This window comes from Suncus etruscus, chromosome 7 (genome assembly GCF_024139225.1).
Source record: "Suncus etruscus isolate mSunEtr1 chromosome 7, mSunEtr1.pri.cur, whole genome shotgun sequence".
In the NCBI taxonomy this organism is placed as follows: Eukaryota; Metazoa; Chordata; class Mammalia; order Eulipotyphla; family Soricidae; genus Suncus; species Suncus etruscus.
In genome coordinates this window covers 126,512,376-126,531,659 of record NC_064854.1, presented here as the reverse complement: position 1 = coordinate 126,531,659, position 19,284 = coordinate 126,512,376, and the positions used below count along the sequence as shown (strand labels likewise).

The following is a 19,284-nucleotide window of genomic DNA, read 5'->3' as shown; positions in this document are numbered from 1 at the left end:
GGCGGTATATTAGTAACACTATGAAGTGGTGTCTTGGTTACTGACATAAAATAAAATTTACAAAACAACCACAGGGGGGGAAAAAGGCTTCCTGGGTCCTATTTTCACCCCATAGCATAGGGATTTGCATGGATAATCACCAGTAACATTGCAAGTAATTAAGCATCCACACCCCAATGCTTGGGGATAAAGATGGAGACCTCAGAAAGAGGGGACAGGTGCAGAAGAAAAGGAATGCTCAGAAAAGTGACTGCGAGTCCAGATTTTTGTGTGACCCCCCCTTTTCCTCTGCCAGTAGGCGCCAGAGGCCTTTTCTTGGTTTGCTCGTACAGAGCAAACCACGCACTGCAAAGCGTCAGCTCCAAGAATCGCCAGCTGAGCTGACATTTCTGTTTTGTTCCCAAACAGCAGCCACCTGTGGCAGTGGGGATTCTGTGGAGCATTTTCGAGGTGATGCATGAGGCAGAATAGCGACCTGGCCATGTCCCGTTAAACCACCTGGGCAGGGGAAAGGTGTGTTGGTGTCCCTACAAGCTCTGTTCTAGCTGGGATGCACACCAGCAGATTCCTTTGTGCTAAGTCCTTCTAGGTGGCAAGTGTCAAACACGTTAGTAGCCCAAGTATATGGTAGGCTCTGTTGGGACTAGGCATGGACCCTGATTCACAGAGGCTGCAGAGAAGACTAGCTGTGGGCCCCCAACCTTTGGTGCAACCCAACTTTTACCTAGCTCATCCGTGTAAGCATTACATGGGATCTGGTGCTAGGGGCTCAAGCTCTCTGGGCTGTGGTGTCTTCTGGAACATCTTTCTGGGGAGCTTTAAGGAATTCAGGAGGCACCTGGTGGACCCCAAGTGTTTGGAAAGGTAGGAGGATTGGGGAGCCAGCAGTCATCTCTGTTTACAATCCTGACATTGTAATGAGTCTTTGAGTAGAAGAGTTTGGGATATAAGATGCCCATGTGGTCACTAGTGTATACTGAGTGTCCCTGTTGGAGGCACCGGTGTTCTAGAACTCTCTGGGCTACCAGAATTGTGCTGCCAAACCCCTGGTCAAAGAAAGGATGCGCAGAAGAATGATAAGAGCAGACGTCTTAGGACTGTCTGGCCTCCGGAAATTCTTCCCAACCTGGGGTGTTTTGGAGGGGTGTCAGGATTCCTAACATGAACCTGAGATTGGCAGCATGTATGTAGGGGGAAACCCTGGGGCCTCATGTCAGTCTGGAACTTCATCCTGAAAAGGGCCAAGTGTTGAAGGAAGGTAGAGGGGTGGGCTTCCTGACTACAGCACTACAGACAGCCTTTGACTTGTCTTCTACACTGGATTCTTCCAGCATGCACGGGTCTACTTAACCCTTATTCCTCCTTTGCCTGGATAGTTCTGGGCTTTGGAGGAACACCATGGGGGTCTTGGAAGTAAGGGGGGGCAGGTCCCCAGGGCTGAGTACTGAGCAGAGGCAGGCCCAGCCAGGTCCCTGCAGGCAGAATTTAGAAGTGCCATCTCCTCTCCAGGGAAAATGTTATGATGACTGAGTCCTGGAAGAGATTTTCAGAGCAGAGTCATTATTATGGTGCAATTGAAAAATTCTGGGAGAGGATGCATGTACCCTGAGACCATCTGGACTCGGAACTGAAGAGGACGAAATAAGGTCAGCTCTGGGCTCTTCAGGAAAAAGACCCAGGTCAAGGAGCAAGGGTCCAATGACAAGGAAGGCCACTGGGAAGTGAGGGGGTCTTTTAAGAGTGGAAGTGAAAATGTGTGCAGGACAGAGAGGGGAAATGAAACAGATCTACACCTATGGTGGGGTAAAACTGTTGGGGTGGCCAAAAGCCCTGAAACTCTAATCACACGGGCTGGAATTCCCAGACTTAAGCCTTAGTCTCATCTTATTTTTTCTTACTCAATTTTTATTGGTGGTGGTGAGGGAACACCCTGCAGCGCTCAGGGATTACTCCTGGCTCTGCGTTCAGAAATCACTCCTGGCAGGCAGGGGAACCATACGGGATGCTGGGAATCCATCCCACGTCGGCTATAAGTTAGCATTCTAGCAGAGCTAACATTGGATTTATGTTTCAAAGGAAAACTTTATGTGGAAAGCTGAATTCTGGGCTGTGTGTGTGTGTGTGTGTGTGTGTGTGTGTGTGTGTGTGTGTGTGTGTGTGTGTGTGTGAAGGGCTATAGTCGCTGTCCTGAGTCAGATAAGGTGTGACTCTCCCAGACATGGCCCCTGGACTATTGTGGCTGACTTCTCAGGAAGGGGGATTCTTTGGCCAATGGGGTAAAGGCAGGAACTAGCCTGGGGAAGGTTTCCGTAGACAGGCATGGCCCACTATTCTGAAGCATGCATCTTTGTATTTTGAGAAACATTGTAGGGGAATACAGTTGGCAAGAGATAACTCTGATTCCATGCCACCACCCTAAAACAGAATTGCTTCAGAATATTCTGAAAGACTAAGGGTTGAGAGGAATGGAGGCTGCAGAAAAAGCTCAAGCACATTGTTACAACAATTTCAAAAAAGCAGTTTATCTAAGCCATGCGAGCACTGGGTTGGGCAGCTAAAAGGAAAGGAACAAAAATCAAAGATTGGTTTTAAAGGTGCAGAATCTGTCCTCGGCAGAGCTAGGATCCTCCAGGTGGGAGTTGTTTTGTGTGGAGGGTGGGGTGGGGAGGGGTTATATGTTTGTTTGCTTGTTTTTGCAGGACAGGGGGCTCTACTTTTGTTTGTTGGTTTTGTTTTCCCTTCTCATTTATTTTTGTTTGTTTGGGGGCTACACCCAGCAGTGCTCAGGGGTTATTCCTGGTAAGCTCAAGGAACCATACTGGATGCCCATACATGGGATGCTGGGCACTGAACTCGGGTTGGCCATATGCAAGACAAATGCCCTATCCATTGTGCTATTACTCCAGCCCTTCCCTTCTCATTTCTTGAAGGGCTATCTCTCCCAGGGCAGAGCTGGTGATCATGGCATTGCCAGGTGGCTCTCTTAAGTACCAAAAGCTCATTCTACTTCTTGCATCATTTCCACAGACTTCTCTCTCTCTCTCTTTTTCTGACTCTCAGGAGCCAGAGGGAAGGGCCATAGTCGCTGTCCTGTGCCAGGTCATGAGCTGGCTTCTAGACCAGAGTGAGACTAGTGTGAAGAGCTGCAGGGACAGTCACACTGGAGTTCTATTGGTGACAGACATATCTAGGGCCACTAGACGTATCTAGAGCCTGGGAGGGCCAGCATGCTGGCATTGGGGCAAGGTAAACCCATCCTGCACCTTTAAAACTCAAAAATAAAACAGAAAACAACCACCTCAGCTTCTAAGTTCATTCTAGTTAAACAAAATGGAAAAACAGTCTATTCATTACATATATATATGTCATATATATATATAGACACACATATCAATCTGAGAGTTTAGTCAGTTACTTCATGATGAACAACAAAGGGAAATAAGCATGCCTTGTTAGTTCTTTCTCAGTTCTCAGTCCTCATTAAAGGGACAGTTGGGGGGTTTCTTACGATAATAAATTGGGTCTAGATAACAACATTTCAAAACTATCACTTTTCAGAAAGCTAGATGTTTCCTGTGAGAAGTTGGCAATGGCAAGGGCAAAAGGAAACTGGGGTGAAATGTTTCCTTTTTTGTTTTGTTTGGTTTTGTTTTGTTTGGGGCCACACCCGGTGATGCTCAGGGGTTACTCCTGGCTCTGTGCTCAGAAATCGATCCTGGCAGACCCGGGGGACCATTTGGGATGCCGGGATTCGAACCACTGTCGGCTTGCAAGGCAAATGCCCTACCAATGTGCTATTCCTCCGGCCCCAAAATGTTTCCTTTTGGACAGGCTTTGCTTCTCACAGCCAGCTCTTCTCTGATTTCATTTCCCTCAACCCACCACACAAGCAGGGCCCAGTTTTCTGGGTGTTGGACAAAGCCTCTCCTACGTCTGGCATGGTCTCCTCATGTGTTGCAACTAGGGACCGAAGCAGTTAACTCGCCAGCAGACATAGGGAGTGCCTCGAAACACTGTCAGACACTGTACCATCCAAACCCCTGTGTGGGCTGAAAATAACTTAGGAAAAAGATTACACTGACCACCAGCTGGAGGGACAACTTGGTCAAGTAGCTTCATGCTGGTTTTCTTCCAGATCTTCTTGATCACTGCACGGAGTTCTTCATTTGCCTGTTCCAAGTTTCCTGAATTCCAAAAGCAAGAGGGGAAGCCAGGCCTTACACCTTTGCCCCTCTCCCCTACATGTTCTCCCCATAGGTGCTGCCATCACAGCCTTGTCTGGATTCCAGTACAACCTTGGGACATAACTGTTGTACCTTACGATTCTTTCCAGTCAAGCCAGACTCAACCCTGCCAAAGGGCAACTATGATGTAGTGGCCACATCCTTACTTCATTCTGGAACTGAAGGTTCTGGAAGTCACAGCATTCCCCCACTCAGGATCTCCTATCTTTCTTCTTTCAGCCTCTGAGACCGAGTCTTCTTTCCAGGCTTTTCTGTGCTCTCTCTCCATCCTTGAAGCCCAAGTGTCAGCCAAGTACATACACTTTCTGCTCTCTCTTGCTCTAGCATCTTCCTGTCTGTCACCTAGCCCAATATCTGTCTTTTATTTTATAATTTTTATTGAGACCAATGTGAATTATAAGTCTTTCATAGTTATATTAAAGGTACATAGTGACAGTGAATTAGGGCCATTCCCACCACCAGTTTTTGACCTCCCTCACCACTGTTCCCAGCATGCATCCCATCTTCCACCCTAAGCCCCCTGGACTGCTAGTGTAGCAGGTCCCTTTTGTGTTTAGCTTGTTGTAGTTTGAGTCTCTTGATTCTACTGTTGTTGACTTTGGATTAATGTCTGTCATTTAAACTGACATGCTGGTGTTTGAAGCTGGCTTTAATGACACTGTCTGAGGAAGTGTGAAAAGATACAGAGATGTACACTATGGAGAGAATGGAGATGCTTGAGGAAACTCGCCTTTCTTGGGAACTGAGTTCATGGAAGACAGGACAACTTCCCTTCCCTTTCTCTCCCTTTGCCTTGACAAAGTACCTCCAAGAGTCAGCTCCCAATTCAGTTTCTACTTCTTCAACTCTGGCTAATCCCTCTACCTGCTCCATTATGCTGTATATCCCTCCTCTAGCATTGTCAGGAGCCAGTCCCATGGCCAGGCCCCAGGGCCTGCTGTCTTAGCCATGGCCACCAGAAAAACAGCTCCGCTCTCTCAGATGTGGGTGCTTGGAGAGTCACAAGACCACCCAAGGGTGTTTCTTTCTATGAGTAGATGCTGAGGCACCTACTCAAGGAGGCCTAACTTAGGGAGGTGGTTCAGGCTGTGTCTGTGCCTTCCACGTGGGAGTACAGTATCCAGGGTTGATCCCCATGACCACTAACCAACCAAATGAACTCACACCTACGGTCAATTCCACTGACTACCTGCGTTTACTTTCGAGCGTGAAATGAGGAATGGGGGAGTCAGGAGTGGCCAGCTGGGTCACCACAGAGCTGATGGCAACGACAACCTCAGGATATCCCTTATGTAAGAAAAGACCACCGAAGAAGCAGGCAAAGGAAGATGCTGCATCTCCTCCCTTTCCCCCCACCTGCCCTGTATGTCAGGACACTCACCTTCTGTCTTGATTTTGAGAGCCGTTCGCACCAGTGCGAAGAGAGTTGCGTTGAACATGACGGTCCCATCGCTGTTGAGAGGCATGTTCATGGCGACTAGTCTCTGTGAACACAAAGCAGTGTTTCTCAGTCCATTGTGAAGGCCTAATGTGACCCTCTTCAGCTTCATTCTGCTCCTCCCTCCTCTCTCTCTCTCTCTCTCTCTCCTAGTTCACCCCTAATTCGGTAGGGTGTGCCATTAGGGTGCACTTGCCACCTGGGGGCAGCTCACAGATTCTGCAAATCAAAGGTTTAGTCACAAAAGGAGATGTTGGAGGGTGCATCTTGCTGGGTGTGGCTCATCACTGCAGGCTCCACACTGATCCAGCCCTTCCCGCCAATTCTTAGAGGGCAGGTCTTCCCGGGGGAAGGCATGGCGGGCACATTGTTCAGGCTGTTATGGGAGGTAGATGATGTTGGTACAAAGAGGCAAACCTAGAACGTTGGACTGTGCCTTCAACCAGTCAGACTCATTCCTAGATCTCCCACAGACCCACAGAACACATCTTTTGAGGACCCTGCCTGGTGTGACCAGAAGGAGTTGATTTGTGCCAGTTGATGTGGTTTCTTAAAGTAGCAGGTCTTTGAAAGCAGTATTCCTATTTCCTGTATTTCAGATCTTCTCTAATGCCAGTACTGAGAGTTTGAGGGGATTTGAGGTACTTCTTCCCAGGGCCTTAGTTGCCACTACCAAAGGAACATGTACAAGAGAGTACCAAGGGGACACAGATACCGCATCAGCCCGAGATCTGAACCTGGTACGTGCATAACTAATTGGTAACAGAAATTGTATACCTATCTTCAAATTTCTTTTTCTTTTTTTTTTTTTTCTGGTTTCTGGACCACACCCTGAAATACTCAGGGCTTACTCCTAGCTCAGTGCTCAGAGATCAATCATGGCAGTTTTTGAGGGAACATATGCATTACTGGGAATTGAACCTGGGTTAGCTATGTGCAAGGCATGTACCTTAACCTCTGTACTATCTTTTGGGCTCCGTGTCTCAAATTTCTTTACCTTTGGCTGTCAGGATGTACCCAGAGAAAACTTTATAATCAATAATTAATACAAAAATTGATCATCCCTGTTTATAAAACCATGGGGCATTCATTTGCTTTCCATGTTGAGTATTTTCATCAGCACTATAGATCCTGTAAGTGATATATGTTGAGATTACACACAGGAGGACAGTGCATGCTCTTGAGAAAGAGAAAGGAGGTAGACATCGGAGAAACAAGAAAAGTAGGCTGATTTTTGTGCCTTATTCTGTGAAGCAATACCTAGAGTCCTGATGGTGAAGCAAGGATACAAACCAGGACTTGCCCATGGTGTTTTCTGGACCTTTATGGCAGGAAGTAGTGAATGTGGCTCCAAAGATTACTTTGACAGTCCAAACCCATTAGGTACTACCCAGTTATCTTGGCTTCTGGGTAGAGCTGGGCCAGCACCCACACATGTCAAACAGCTATCTCTGTGTCTCGTCCTACCCCCACTGCCTTACTCTGACCTTTGCACTTGAGACTAATAGCTCTCCTGGAAGAATTCCCTATCTGCAATCTACTTCTACAGTCACCTTTCTAAACTAGTAGCTTCTTCCTGTCCCCACACTAGTCTGCCAACCTTCCTTGGGACTCAGGCCCTCAAGTTTTACTCAGTGTGTGTCCGTGTCCTTCTGCCATTCTCTCCCATGTTCTACCTACACCAGTGATGTCCCAGTTGCAAATCAGGTGTCCATGTTGCTTCTTCCAAGTACTGGGTTCACTCTCTGCAGTGCCCTTCCTGCTTGGACAGCTATCATGGACCTGAGGTCAAAGGACCTATCCCCTCCATCTACCCAGTAACAACTTTCCTAAACCCCTTCCTCTCCTCTAGCTGCTACTCGGGTGATGCTAAGAACTACACATAGATGCTGGCTCAAGGGGAGGAACTGCTTCCTCTTTCTCATCCCTGTACCCAGGACCTGACAGGCTAGCACGGGTGACACATAGACTTGGGAAGCCCTTGCAAGACAGACTATGAGACAGGAAAATGGGGGCACTTACCTTACAGGCTACTCTGTGCGGGCATAATTTCCCAAAGCCGAGGGGAGGCTGGATGCGGCGGAGCAGAGTAACCACATCCAGGTGCTTGATCCGTCCCCTAAAGAAAGAGCCCAGCGGGAGGGTTAGTGCAGCACTGTAGGCCAAGGCCAGCGTTTGCAATTCCTCCCACCTTCCACAAACACAGTAAGCCACCATTCCAGAAACAACACACACAACAGCCCACACAACCAGTGTGTGTATGTGTGTGTTTTCTTTGCAACCTACTTTGCCTCAGGGTCATATTCAGACCATATTCTTTTGAATTCATCTAAATGGTGAGGTCCCAGAATAGACCAGTCCCGGGTTAGGTAGTCAAAATTGTCCATGATGACAGCCACAAACAGGTTGATGATCTGAAAAGCAAATGGGAAGAACAGCTTTAGCTGCAGCAGGATAGCTGGGTTAGACCCTTGGACAAGGCTCATTAAAGATCTGAATCTTTTTTTTGTGTGTGTGTGTGTGTGTATGTGTGTGTGTGTGGTTTTTGGTCATACCCGGCAGTGCTCAGGGGTACTCCTGGCTCCAAGCTCAGAAATTGCTCCTGGCAGGCACGGGGACCATATGGGACGCTGGGATTCGAACCGATGACCTTCTGCATGAAAGGCAAATGCCTTACCACCATGCTATCTCTCCGGCCCCCTGAATCTTTTTTCCAAGATAAAAGCTGTAGATAGGTCCCTACTGGAGACCAGAAAAAGGCATATTTCTTGCTTGGCAATGGCAAAAAGGCAAGGGAAATGTTACCTGGACTCTTGAAATACATCACACCTTTATAATTTTATTGCCACTAAATAACTCACTGTTGGGACCGGAGAGATAGCATGGAGGTAAGGCATTTGCCTTTCATGCAGAAGGACTGTGGTTCAAATCCCGGCATCCCATATGGTCCCCTGTGCCTGCCACAGGCGATTTCTGAGCATAGAGCTACAAGTAACCCCTGAGCATTGCCGGGTGTGACCCAAAAACCAAAAAAAGAAGAAAAAAAAAAACTCACTCTTATGTTATACCTTATTTTACCCAAAACAAAGATCATCCCAGGTTTCTTTGTATCTGTTTACAACTTGGTTTCACCCAAAACAAAGACTGTCTTATATGTCAACCAGGGTGGGACAGGCTCGGAGTAGCCTGAGCTATTTGCCCTTACTATGTCCTTACTGCCCCACCTGGGGGTGGTTCCTGTACTCAATAAAAACAGTTTTGGCAGGCAACTTGGTGGAGACAGTAGGCAGAAGACGGCCAGACTATATGTGTTTCACCCTCAATCTGGTTTGGATTATTTCATGTACAACTCTGATTCAGACTCAGTTCACCTGGAGCTGGAAATATGGCATGTGGGGGTGATTTTACAATTCACCCCTTAAGTAATTGCTATGTGTGTTGACCTTGAACTTTTTCTAGTGGCACCAGCAATCCCCTAAAGTTGTCCTGAGCCCATAGGAGAGTGTCAAAGCTCTTTTCACAACCGAGGCAGTGGTTGCAAATGCCTCCTGCTGTGATAGGAAGCCCAGTGGGTTAATAATCTAAAAGACCTACTGGGCTTTGATGGAGAAACGGACCAGTATGGAAGCCCAGATGTAACCCATAGTGGTTCAACAAGGAAAGTGGCATTTGCCCTCACTCACCAGAAATGCACACAGCATGTAGAAACTGATAAAATAGACTATAGCGAAGTTACTGCCACACGTATACTCCTCCCCTGGGTTGTAGTCGGACTCAGGGTCACACAGCTTCCCCGGGAGGCAGGCCAGCATGATTTCTTGCCAGGCCTCCCCCGTGGCACACCTTTCCAGATCAAGCAAAAAAAAGAAAAGGTGTCAGAACAGGATCGAGGGATTTGGGGCTTAAATCTTGAAGACACTTTTTTTGGGGGGGCACACTCATGACGCTCGGGGGTTACTCCTGGCTATGCACTCAGAAATTGTTCCTGGCTTGGGGGACCACATGGGATGCCGGGGATCAAACCCAGATCTGTCCTGGGTCAGCGTGTGCAAGGCAAACACCCTACCGCTGAGCCATCGCTCTGGCCCCTTATTATTATTTTTTAACTAAATTAAAAACTTTGCCTTTCCCCTAAATAATTTGGATAAAAGCCATTCTGAAAAACCTAAAATTCCTACTTCTAAGCAGTCTGATAATTAGTGAAGATTCTATAATAATTCCCTGTATTGATAACAATCATTTCATCCAACCATATAATTTTTTTTATCAATATTGACATTTACTTTAAGAAAAAGTCTATTCCCTATTCTACAATTTTTAGTTACATCTAACATTTTTAAGTTAATTTTAGTAATTAATTATTTTTAGAAAGATCTAATAATTTAATTCAACCCTGTTCCATTTTGTGGAGAGCAGAGAGCTGGACACTATTGAACTTACAAATGATTTGCTCTTACTTTTGGGTACTTTGTTTACAAAGTCAATGAACTGAAGTTAAAAATGGTTCCATGAGATTAGGGACATTGGTGGTGGGAATGTTGCACTGGTGAAGTGGGGGAGGGTGTTCTTTACATGACTGAAACCTAATCACAATCACACTTGTAATCAAGATGTCTAAATCAAGATAAAAAGAATATGTATCCATAATAAAAATAAGAGTACTTCTTTTTCAAAAAAAAATAGTTCCATGAGGATTTAGAGTCATAATACAGGAGATAGGAAGCTTGCTTTGCATGTGCTTGGCCCAGGGTTGGCCCCAGTACTCCTAATCCCCAGAGCCCAGCAGTAATTCCTGAGTGCAGAGCCAGCAGTAACCCCTGCACATTGCATTGTTAAGCGTGACATAAAAACAACAATAAAGGGGCCAGAGCAGTGGCGCAAGTTTGTTTGCCTTGCACACGACTAACCTAGGAAGGACCACGGTTCAATCCCCCGGCATCCCATATGGTCCCCCAAGCCAGAAGTGATTTCTGAGTGCATTGCAGTAGTAACCCCTGAGTGTCATCAGGTGTAGCCCTCCCCCCCAAAAAAAAACAAACAAAAAAACAATAAAACAACAACAACAACAACAACAAAACAAGCTTAAAAAGCTCCACGAGAGACCCTGCACTCTCACAATGACAATCACCACTGGTCATGCAGATGTTCCCGCTAACTGTTGAAATCTGTGTTCCCAGGTCTGAGCACAGTTACACCTCGTATTGCTCTGTCAGTGGCCTTAGGGAACTGGTTAACTCCCAAACTGAGGAGCTTGCGCTTCCCACAACCTGAATGGCCACAGCAGTTTCAACAATCCTGCAGAGACTTTCAGTAATGGGGCCTCTGTTTAGGTGTCCAGGCCGCATGAAAGAAAGCCTAGCGTGATGACCAGCCCTGCCACTTGCAGTCAAGTCACCTGAACAGCAGCAGCACCGCCTGGGGAAACGTCTGGAAATTGTTGTTCCTGTTAATCTGGTTGTTGTCTCTCATGGCAACTTTCCCAAACATCTAGGTGGAGAGGTTAACAGGGAAACAAGGAATATGTGTTAAGTTAGCACAAGATCTAAAGCCCCTACCAAACTGCAAGTGGGAATCTGGAATCAGATTCTGGAATCATGGGGCCGGAGAGATAGCACAGCAGTGTTTGCTTTGCAAGAAGCTGACCCAGGACCTAAAGTGGTTGGTTCGAATCCCGGCATCCCATACGGTCCCCCCGTGCCTGCCAAGAGCTATTTCTGAGCAGATAGCCAGGAGTAACCCCTGAGCACTGCCAGGTGTGGCCCCCAACCCCCCCAAAAAAAATTCTGGAATCTGGAATCAAATTCTAGTCACACACCCTTAGGGTATTCTCTCTGCACCTGGCTCTTTCTCCTGTGTTTTGATTTTGGAGCTCTGCCTAGTGGGTGATGCTTATGGGTCAATCCTAGAAGAATTAGGGGCCAATGGGGTGCTAGGGATCTAACCTGGGTCTCCTGAACACATATCATGTGCTTAGCTTTTGTGCCTTCTTTTCAGTTTTTTTATATTCAAGATGTGCTGGTCTGGTGGTAACTATAGGAAGGCAGTGTCAGGCCATTGTCACCTAGCCAAGCTCTCCTTACAGAAGGGACAACAAGGTTACCAAAACCAGAATCGTGCCTGAGGAAAATAAGGATGTAAGAGCCAGAGGAGTGAGCAGGGCAGAGTAGTCTCATAGGCAGGTAAGACTTCCAGAGCAGGGCCATTTAGGCATAATACTGGAAGAAAAATGGCGGAGTCTGACGTGTGACAAGGACACTGGAGGGTCCCTAGGCAGGGACCGATTAGCAAAGGGAGTGAGATAAAGATGCAGTGATGACTGAGGCAATGGTCAGCAAGGAGAGTGCCTGGCAAAACTGAACCAGGGTGGAGGGCATGGGGCAAGAGTTTGTGGGTCGCAAAAAAGAGGGGTGCTTTGCCTGAAATGTTGGGAAGCATGAGAAAACCCTTTATTTGTGAGATTTTTAGACTCCATTGAGGAGCATAATGCCGGTAGTCTTCCGAGGAAGGGATATAGCCACACACTAAAGTACTCTAAGATAGTCCCATGGTTGGTAGAAGAACAAGGAACTCATAACCCATGCTTCTAGCACAGTACACCCTGGATGGAAGCATTCTAGGAGCTCAGGAATGAAGTGCCCCAATTCACAACTCTAGATATGACTCTCGGGGATCTGCGGGGCAATGCCCGAGAGTCAGGTAGGTTCAGTGCCAGGGCTGCTTTTTATTCTCCTCTCCTCCTAGACGCTCTATCAGCCTGTTTTATCCCGTGTTGATTCTTAATGGGACCCAATAGCTGAGTTATTGATGGAGGGCTGGGAGAATCCTATAAACTTAAGCCCCTACATCAAAGCCAGAGAGGGCCTGCTATCATCCTGCCTCATTATTATTATTTTTATTTACTTAATTATTGATTTCTTTTTGCCTCCCTAGTGGCGTTCAGGGATCTAACACAGGGTCTCATGTGTTCTGCTCCTCTGAGTTACTTCTCCTGCCCTCGTGGCTCTTCCTAAAGGTGTCCCACTTGAGAAAGATCATGGTTTTAGTCAGCCGTTGTGTCTGCAAGGAGCTTTGTTTCAAGCGTGAATGCTGGTGATGATAAAACACATCTTTTCAGAGCATAATCAGACTTTTGTATCATGATCAGCCCAGCAGTATCAGCACAGAAACTAGGACAACAGCTTCTTGCAGCAAATAGCATTTCCTGATGCTACCACTGGCTGAGGAGGGGTGGGGGGTGGGGAGGGAGGTGAGGTTCAGTCGCTTGATGCTCCAGAGATTCAGCTTTGGTGGTGGGAAGTGTGAAGTAGGCCAGTTCCTGGAAGCTGGTGCCTGCTTCTTGTACTGCTTGTGTCTAGCCCTGGCTTCTGTCCTGGGCCATTCTTTCCTTTGGAAACAGAGCTTTCTCCAACCCTCCAAACCTTTCTCAGCCACAGTGTGGCTTTCCCACAGCTTTGCCTTTTTCTGGCTATGGTGCCTCCTTAGCACCCCTTTGCAGCCAAGAGGAAAGGGGAGGCTAGGAGAAAGGTGACTGGGGCTTACTTGCATGCCGATGACCGCATAGATGAAGAACAGCATGGCAATGAGGAGGGCGACGTAGGGTAGTGCCTGCAAGGAAAAAGAAAAGGGTTCAGACTGGCCTCTTGCTCTTGGACTGCTCAGGTGTAAGATCTTTATTTTCTTTTTCAGCTTCAAGGGACACAGAGAGTGTCCCTAAACCTCTCTGTCCTGCAGCAGGACTTCAGTGGTTAATGAGGTACTCCCTCTAAGCAATGTCAACTTAAAACTTACTCTCCAAATAAAGCTTATGTTTATCACGGGGAAATCTGTGCTGCCATCAGTGAAATTGTTCCAAAACATTAAGCATCCAAAACTCTATGCCCACCTTCTTTTGTGGGTGTGTTTGGGATGGTGGGAGAGGCCGGTATAGACCAAAGTCTGTTGAAGTGTTTCCTTAGGAGAGGAATTTATGGGCCATTGGGGAAGAACCAGTTTATGGACGTTGCTGAAGAAAGCAAGACATCTGTCTTAAACCACGCACTTTCTGAAAGAAGTGGGGAGAGAAGGGGGGATAGAGGAGATTGGGGGGAAGTGGGCTAGGAAGGAAAAGTAGCCAACAGGCTGGTTGCCAAGCCCGGGTTCCCCTTAGGAACATCAGATATAAACACTTGGCCTGAGTCCTGGTCCTCAAGAGCTATGTTTGTTCCTCTTGACTGGCACAAGAAACACGCCTGACAACTGACGCCTGACAATATCCAAACAGTACACAACCCAGTAGGACAATCCAGTATGCCCAGCTGACTAAGTACACTTCCCCCCCTCGGATCACTAAGTGTGGAAAAAATGTGTGATACAGCCTTTCTGGATTAGGACTCACTATTTTGACATGAGCGTCTTTATAGGGATGGGACTTTTGAAAGGAAAAAGATAAACCATTTCTTTAAAAGTGATATGAATGTCATTATCGCCTGAATCTATTTTAGTTTTGACAGCAGCTCATTTGCAAGCATTGATGTTTTCTGTAACACCAAAGGATTTCATTCCCCCCAACCAAGGCTCACCCACTGGTCACTCAAAGAATCCTAGCCCTGTTCCTGCAACATTTCCCAGCCAGCCTTATGCCTTCCCTTCTCTGTGTCTGCAGTTAGAAGTTTCCTCCAAAAGTTATTCCTTTTGCTCTTTATCTATGAAATTATTAATGATGGGATCAGAAAGATGGTGCAGTGGGCAGGATGCCTGCTTTGTATGCAGCTGATCTGGCTTTGAACTATGGCACAACTTATGGTTCCCTGAGACCCACCAGAAGGGATCCTCAAGCAATAGCCAAGAATAAGCTCTTGAGCACCACCAGGTGTGGTGAAAACAAACAAACAAACAAACAAACAAAAAGAATTTCTACCCAGAGTGGCAAAAAAAAATGCTTAGCCTGGGTCAACATGGGTTACCTAAGAGGCGGGAGTGGTAGTGGGTGTTATTTGAGCCTTTTATTTTTGGATAGTTTCATGTATTCAAGATTTATGACTCATGATTTTAAAGTAAAGTAGATGAACATTTATGGCTCATGAATTTAAAGTACTGGGCTGAAGGATCTGGAAACAACCCAGATGCCCGTTAACAGATGCGTGGCTAAAGAAACTGTGGTACATATACACAATGGAGTATTATACAGCCGCCAGGAGAGATGAAATCATGAAATTTTCCTATACATGGATGCACATGGAAACTATTATGCTGAGTGAAACAAGTCAAAGGGAGAGAAATAGACACAGAATAGTCTCACTCATCTGTGGGATTTAAGAAAAATAAAAGACATTATTGTAGTAACACCTGAATACAAAAGAGAGGAGGGCTAGAAGGACCGGCCAGGATATGAAGTTTACCACAAAGAGTGGTGAGTGCATTTAGAGAACTAAATACACTGACAACTATCATGACAATGGTAGTGAGTGAGAGAAATAGAATGTCTCTCTCGAAGATAGGCAGCGGGTGGGGGGAGGAGGAAGATGGCGGGGACGTTGGTGATGGAAAGGTTGCACTGGTGAAGGGGTGTACTTTTTATGACTGAAACCCAGCTACAAATCTGTTTGCAACCATGGTGTTCAAATAAAGATATTAAAAACAAATAAAGTACTGGGCTAAGAAAGAAAAATACTTGCTCTCAAGTACAAGTGCATCTTTTGTTTGATGTGTGTGTGTGTGTGTGTGTGTGTGTGTGTGTGTGTGTGTGTGTGTGTGTGTGTGTTCACATCTGAGAGTGCTCAGGGCTTTTTCTGGTTCTGCGCTCAGGTATCATTACTGGTAAAGTTCAGGGAACCAAATGAGATGCCAGGGATTAAACCCGAGTGCAAGACTAGCTCCCTCCCTGCTGCACTATCTCTCTGGCTTGGGAGCACCTTTTAACATAGAATCTATTCCTGTAGCTTGCCTTGATTCAGGAGGAGTGGGGTAGCAGAAGATTCTGGAGAAACCGGGTAGTGTTCAAGAACTTACCAGAACTGGGCTGCATTCATCTGCAGAATCCAAAATGACAGAAATAATCTGACTTATTCCCTGAGGTCCCCAGATCCTTTTAGTCCTTCTATAAACCTAGAAATGATGGTGTGTGTGGCCCTGGTGGGATTGGGTGGAGGGTCCCTGAGGTACAACATAGCCACTGAGGGATCAGACTTCAGTAGCCTGGGAGGAGACACCAGTCCTGCAGTGCTCTTCGTTCTTTCAGATGTCACCATTTGTCATTGTATCCTGGGAGAGTCCCTATCCTATCTACCAGTCTTGGGATCCTAGTAGTGGATCATTCCTGCCTTCTTTCCCACTAAGTCATTTTCCGAGGAATACTGGGTTGGAGATCTCCCCAGCATTCCCCAGTTTCTAGTGATCTAGGGGGTTTCTGTGACATTGCCAGGGATAATATGCATCTTCCATAAGAGGACACAATGATACTTCAAAAACAGAAGGCGTCTGTGGCATGACTCTTACCTGAAAGGACTTAATGAAAGTCCACAGCAGCGTTCGGATGCCTTCCCCCCTGCTGAGAAGCTTCACCAGTCGCATGACTCGGAAAAGACGGAAAAAGGTGATGGAAATTCTATTGCTTTCTTCAGCGTTCTGAAGGGTTATCATGGAGAAGTCAAACCCAATGGAAAGTAGAACATGCAACACTTTCAGAAAAATAGCAACAGATGCAAACAAAGGCGACAGAGGTTAAGAATCGGAAGTACGTTTCTAGGGCCTTTTTTTCACCTTAAGAAGCGTGATAATGCAAAGGGAGAGTTACATGCTAACAACACGGGGCTTGGAAAACTGTGTTCACACAGCACATGCATGTCTGTGTGGCCTAGTGTGTTAAGAGGAGAACGCTAGGCTAGTCAAGAGGACTGGACGCTGATGATGAATGCAAGACCCCGAAGGCACGGCTCTGCAAAGACAGTCATGGAGAATACAGGACGAAGGCGGGAGACTCAACATGGCCAAATAAACCAAGGAGAAGGCCCAGCCCCCTGGGCGTGAGTCACTGATCTTACCCCAGGTGTAGCGGTTGGGACAGGGACATTCTCACTTTCAGTTGGCTTTAAGAAATCAAAGATGGAAAAGGCATTAATGAACAGGGAAGGGAGAGGGGCTCCAGGGAGACCCACCACCCTGCTGCCTCCCCAGGCTAATGGCAGGGGCACAGAGGGACAGAGCTGGAGTACGGGGCAGCGTTGCCCTAGCTTTGACACTGTCTCTCTCTTTCTCTCTCTCCCTGAGTCAGGCTGACACACAGCTGGTAAAGGGTCAGGCTGCAGAGCTCAGCAGAGGTGTGGAGTGACAGTTCTGCTCTGTAGCAGGCCAAGGCTGTCTCCAAGGATCAGGAGGCATCTAACAGTGGCAGATAACCGTGGCACACAGACCTCTGGGATCTATTTCCTGGGTAGGACCCCCTCTATGTGTAAGAACCCCCTACTCTGTGCAGCAACTGTTGGACCCCTCTATGTGTGGGAATCCGCTCTGTGCTGTGCCACATGCTTATGGCAGCATGTTGCATGTCTCATCAAGTTCTCAAGTCTGGATTTATTCTCAGATACAGAGAGGGCAAGTGCTGCTTTGGGGTAGAAGCAGCTGAGCTTCAACTGGCCCAGAATACCATCAGGTCCTCCTAGCCTGAGGTTTGGCAGGGTTCCTGTACCCTGGGCCCCAGTTGTACAAAGTTAGGGCCTTCTCCATCCACCTGCCTCTCCTCATACAGCAAGGCTCCAGGACAAGGCTTTCTGGGCCTTTCAACTCATCTGTGGCTGGCCCCTTAGAGATTGAAATATTTTCATTTAAGACAATGCAGAGTTTGCAAACAAAACGTGTCAGGAGTTGTATAATTGCTGAGGGCAGAGCCAGGAAAGGCAACTTTCCTCTTCTCCTGCAGAGTGAAAGGGTAGAAGGGAAGACCAACTGTCCCAAGTCCCCTGCAGCAGCTGGGTCTCTGGGCAACTGGGAACTAGGCAACCATGCTGGTGGGGCCTCAGAACTGCTGCTTTCTGGAGGGTATGCTCCACTCTGCAAATTCTCCTCCTGGTGTGCAGGGGGTGAAGGGAAAGAATTATTTCCCTAGCAGCTGGCTGCCTCCTGAGACCAAAGGAGGAATTCATGGAGATTTAGGAGTCTGAGCAGAGCATGTCACTGCTGCTTCAGTGATGTGACTGTAAATCCAGAATCAGCAGCTCTGGGAGGGTTTGAAGGGACCCCCCACACACACACTTTACCTGGTAATATGTTTAGAATGTGAACCCCAAAAGGTCGAAAGGGATCGTCTGCACTGCTGTAGCAGCTCAAACGAGCATTGATTAAAAAGGATAGAGGAGGATTTGAGCTCAAAACCAACAAGCAAAGAATTCCCTTTCCACAGTGCTCTTAGCATACCACTGCTAAGAGCTGGGAGCAGAGAGCCAGCCACCGAGGGTGAGTGAATGGAAGTGGGTGTGTGTCCTTCCAAACATGCGTGACTGTGTGAGTCAGAGAATGTGCGTGACCGTGAGCGTGTGAATGTGTGTATGTGAGCGAATGTGTGTCCATGATGTGTGAATGTGTGCCTATGAGCGATGGTACAAATATGTGAGTGGATGTGTGAGGGAAGATATGACTGTGAGTATAAGGGTGCGAATGCATGTCATGTCAGTGCGTGTCACGTGAGTAAATGTGAATGAGTGTGTGATTGTGTGTGATTGTGTGGGTGTGAATGAATGAGCATGAACAGGAAAGGATACAAATTAGGAGTGTACAAATGTGAGCACGTGAGTGTGTACATTGAATGTGTGAACATCTGCTCTCCAGTGCTGAGGGGAGCCTTTCTGAGTCCACAAAACATTGGCCAAAGTTTGGGGGCATCCATAAGAGTGGGGGGTGTCCTGCAGTAGAATGAAGAGGCCTCCGGCTGGGGCAAGGATGTGGGGGTCACAATGTTGGGGGGTTGCAGCTCCCTACCCTAGAATGTGTCAGACATGCTTTCCAGGACAATGTTGGACAGTCAGCTGCAGACTGGCTTTTGCCTTGTGCAACTCTTGGTCAGGGCTACCTTGGAGTGAGATGAATTCTGAGCAAGGAATCTGAAGCCCTGGGTATCCTTTTATTTGGAAAAAACCAAGCGGGGATGGGGGGGGGGGAAGGGTGGGGCACGCAGCACCACATGCAGGACAGGAAGGCTAGCAAACTGCACACGGAGATGGGGGCAGCTGGGACACCCACTCCTTCATGCCACACGTGAGAAGGGCCCTTCTGCCGGGGAGGTTGTCGCTGGCAGTGTGGGGGGACATGCAGGTGGTCAAAATACCTTCCAAATAAATTGGAAGGCTACCGAGGACAAAGAGCTGAAGACAAGGGCAGGCTGGTGCTTCTCCCATTTCTTAGGGGGAAGTCCTCCAGCACACTCTGCTTGCCTGGGGCCCATTCGAGAGAGTCTTAATGGTTGGCGTGTGCCCACTGTGGGCAATTTGCTGTTGAAGCTAATTTCTGAGCCAGGGGAGAGCTGAGCCATGTCTCCCTGTGGGTGCATATACCGGCTCCCTTTTTGGATCTGGAGCCACTAGAGAGAGACCAATAGGTTCTTCCACTGAGCATGAGTGGCTTGGGAGTTGACTC

General features: G+C 47.4%; 1 protein-coding gene across 1 annotated transcript in view; it reads right to left on the bottom strand.

Annotated features, from left to right (window-relative positions):
• Positions 1-19,284, bottom strand: part of CACNA1D (calcium voltage-gated channel subunit alpha1 D) — a 378,619-nt gene that overhangs the window by 26,715 nt on the left and 332,620 nt on the right. The window contains 9 exon segments of the mRNA XM_049776224.1: positions 4,083-4,184; positions 5,626-5,728; positions 7,705-7,801; positions 7,969-8,096; positions 9,366-9,525; positions 11,078-11,169; positions 13,222-13,287; positions 16,156-16,284; positions 16,701-16,745. Coding sequence (XP_049632181.1) covers positions 4,083-4,184; positions 5,626-5,728; positions 7,705-7,801; positions 7,969-8,096; positions 9,366-9,525; positions 11,078-11,169; positions 13,222-13,287; positions 16,156-16,284; positions 16,701-16,745 — 922 coding nt within the window.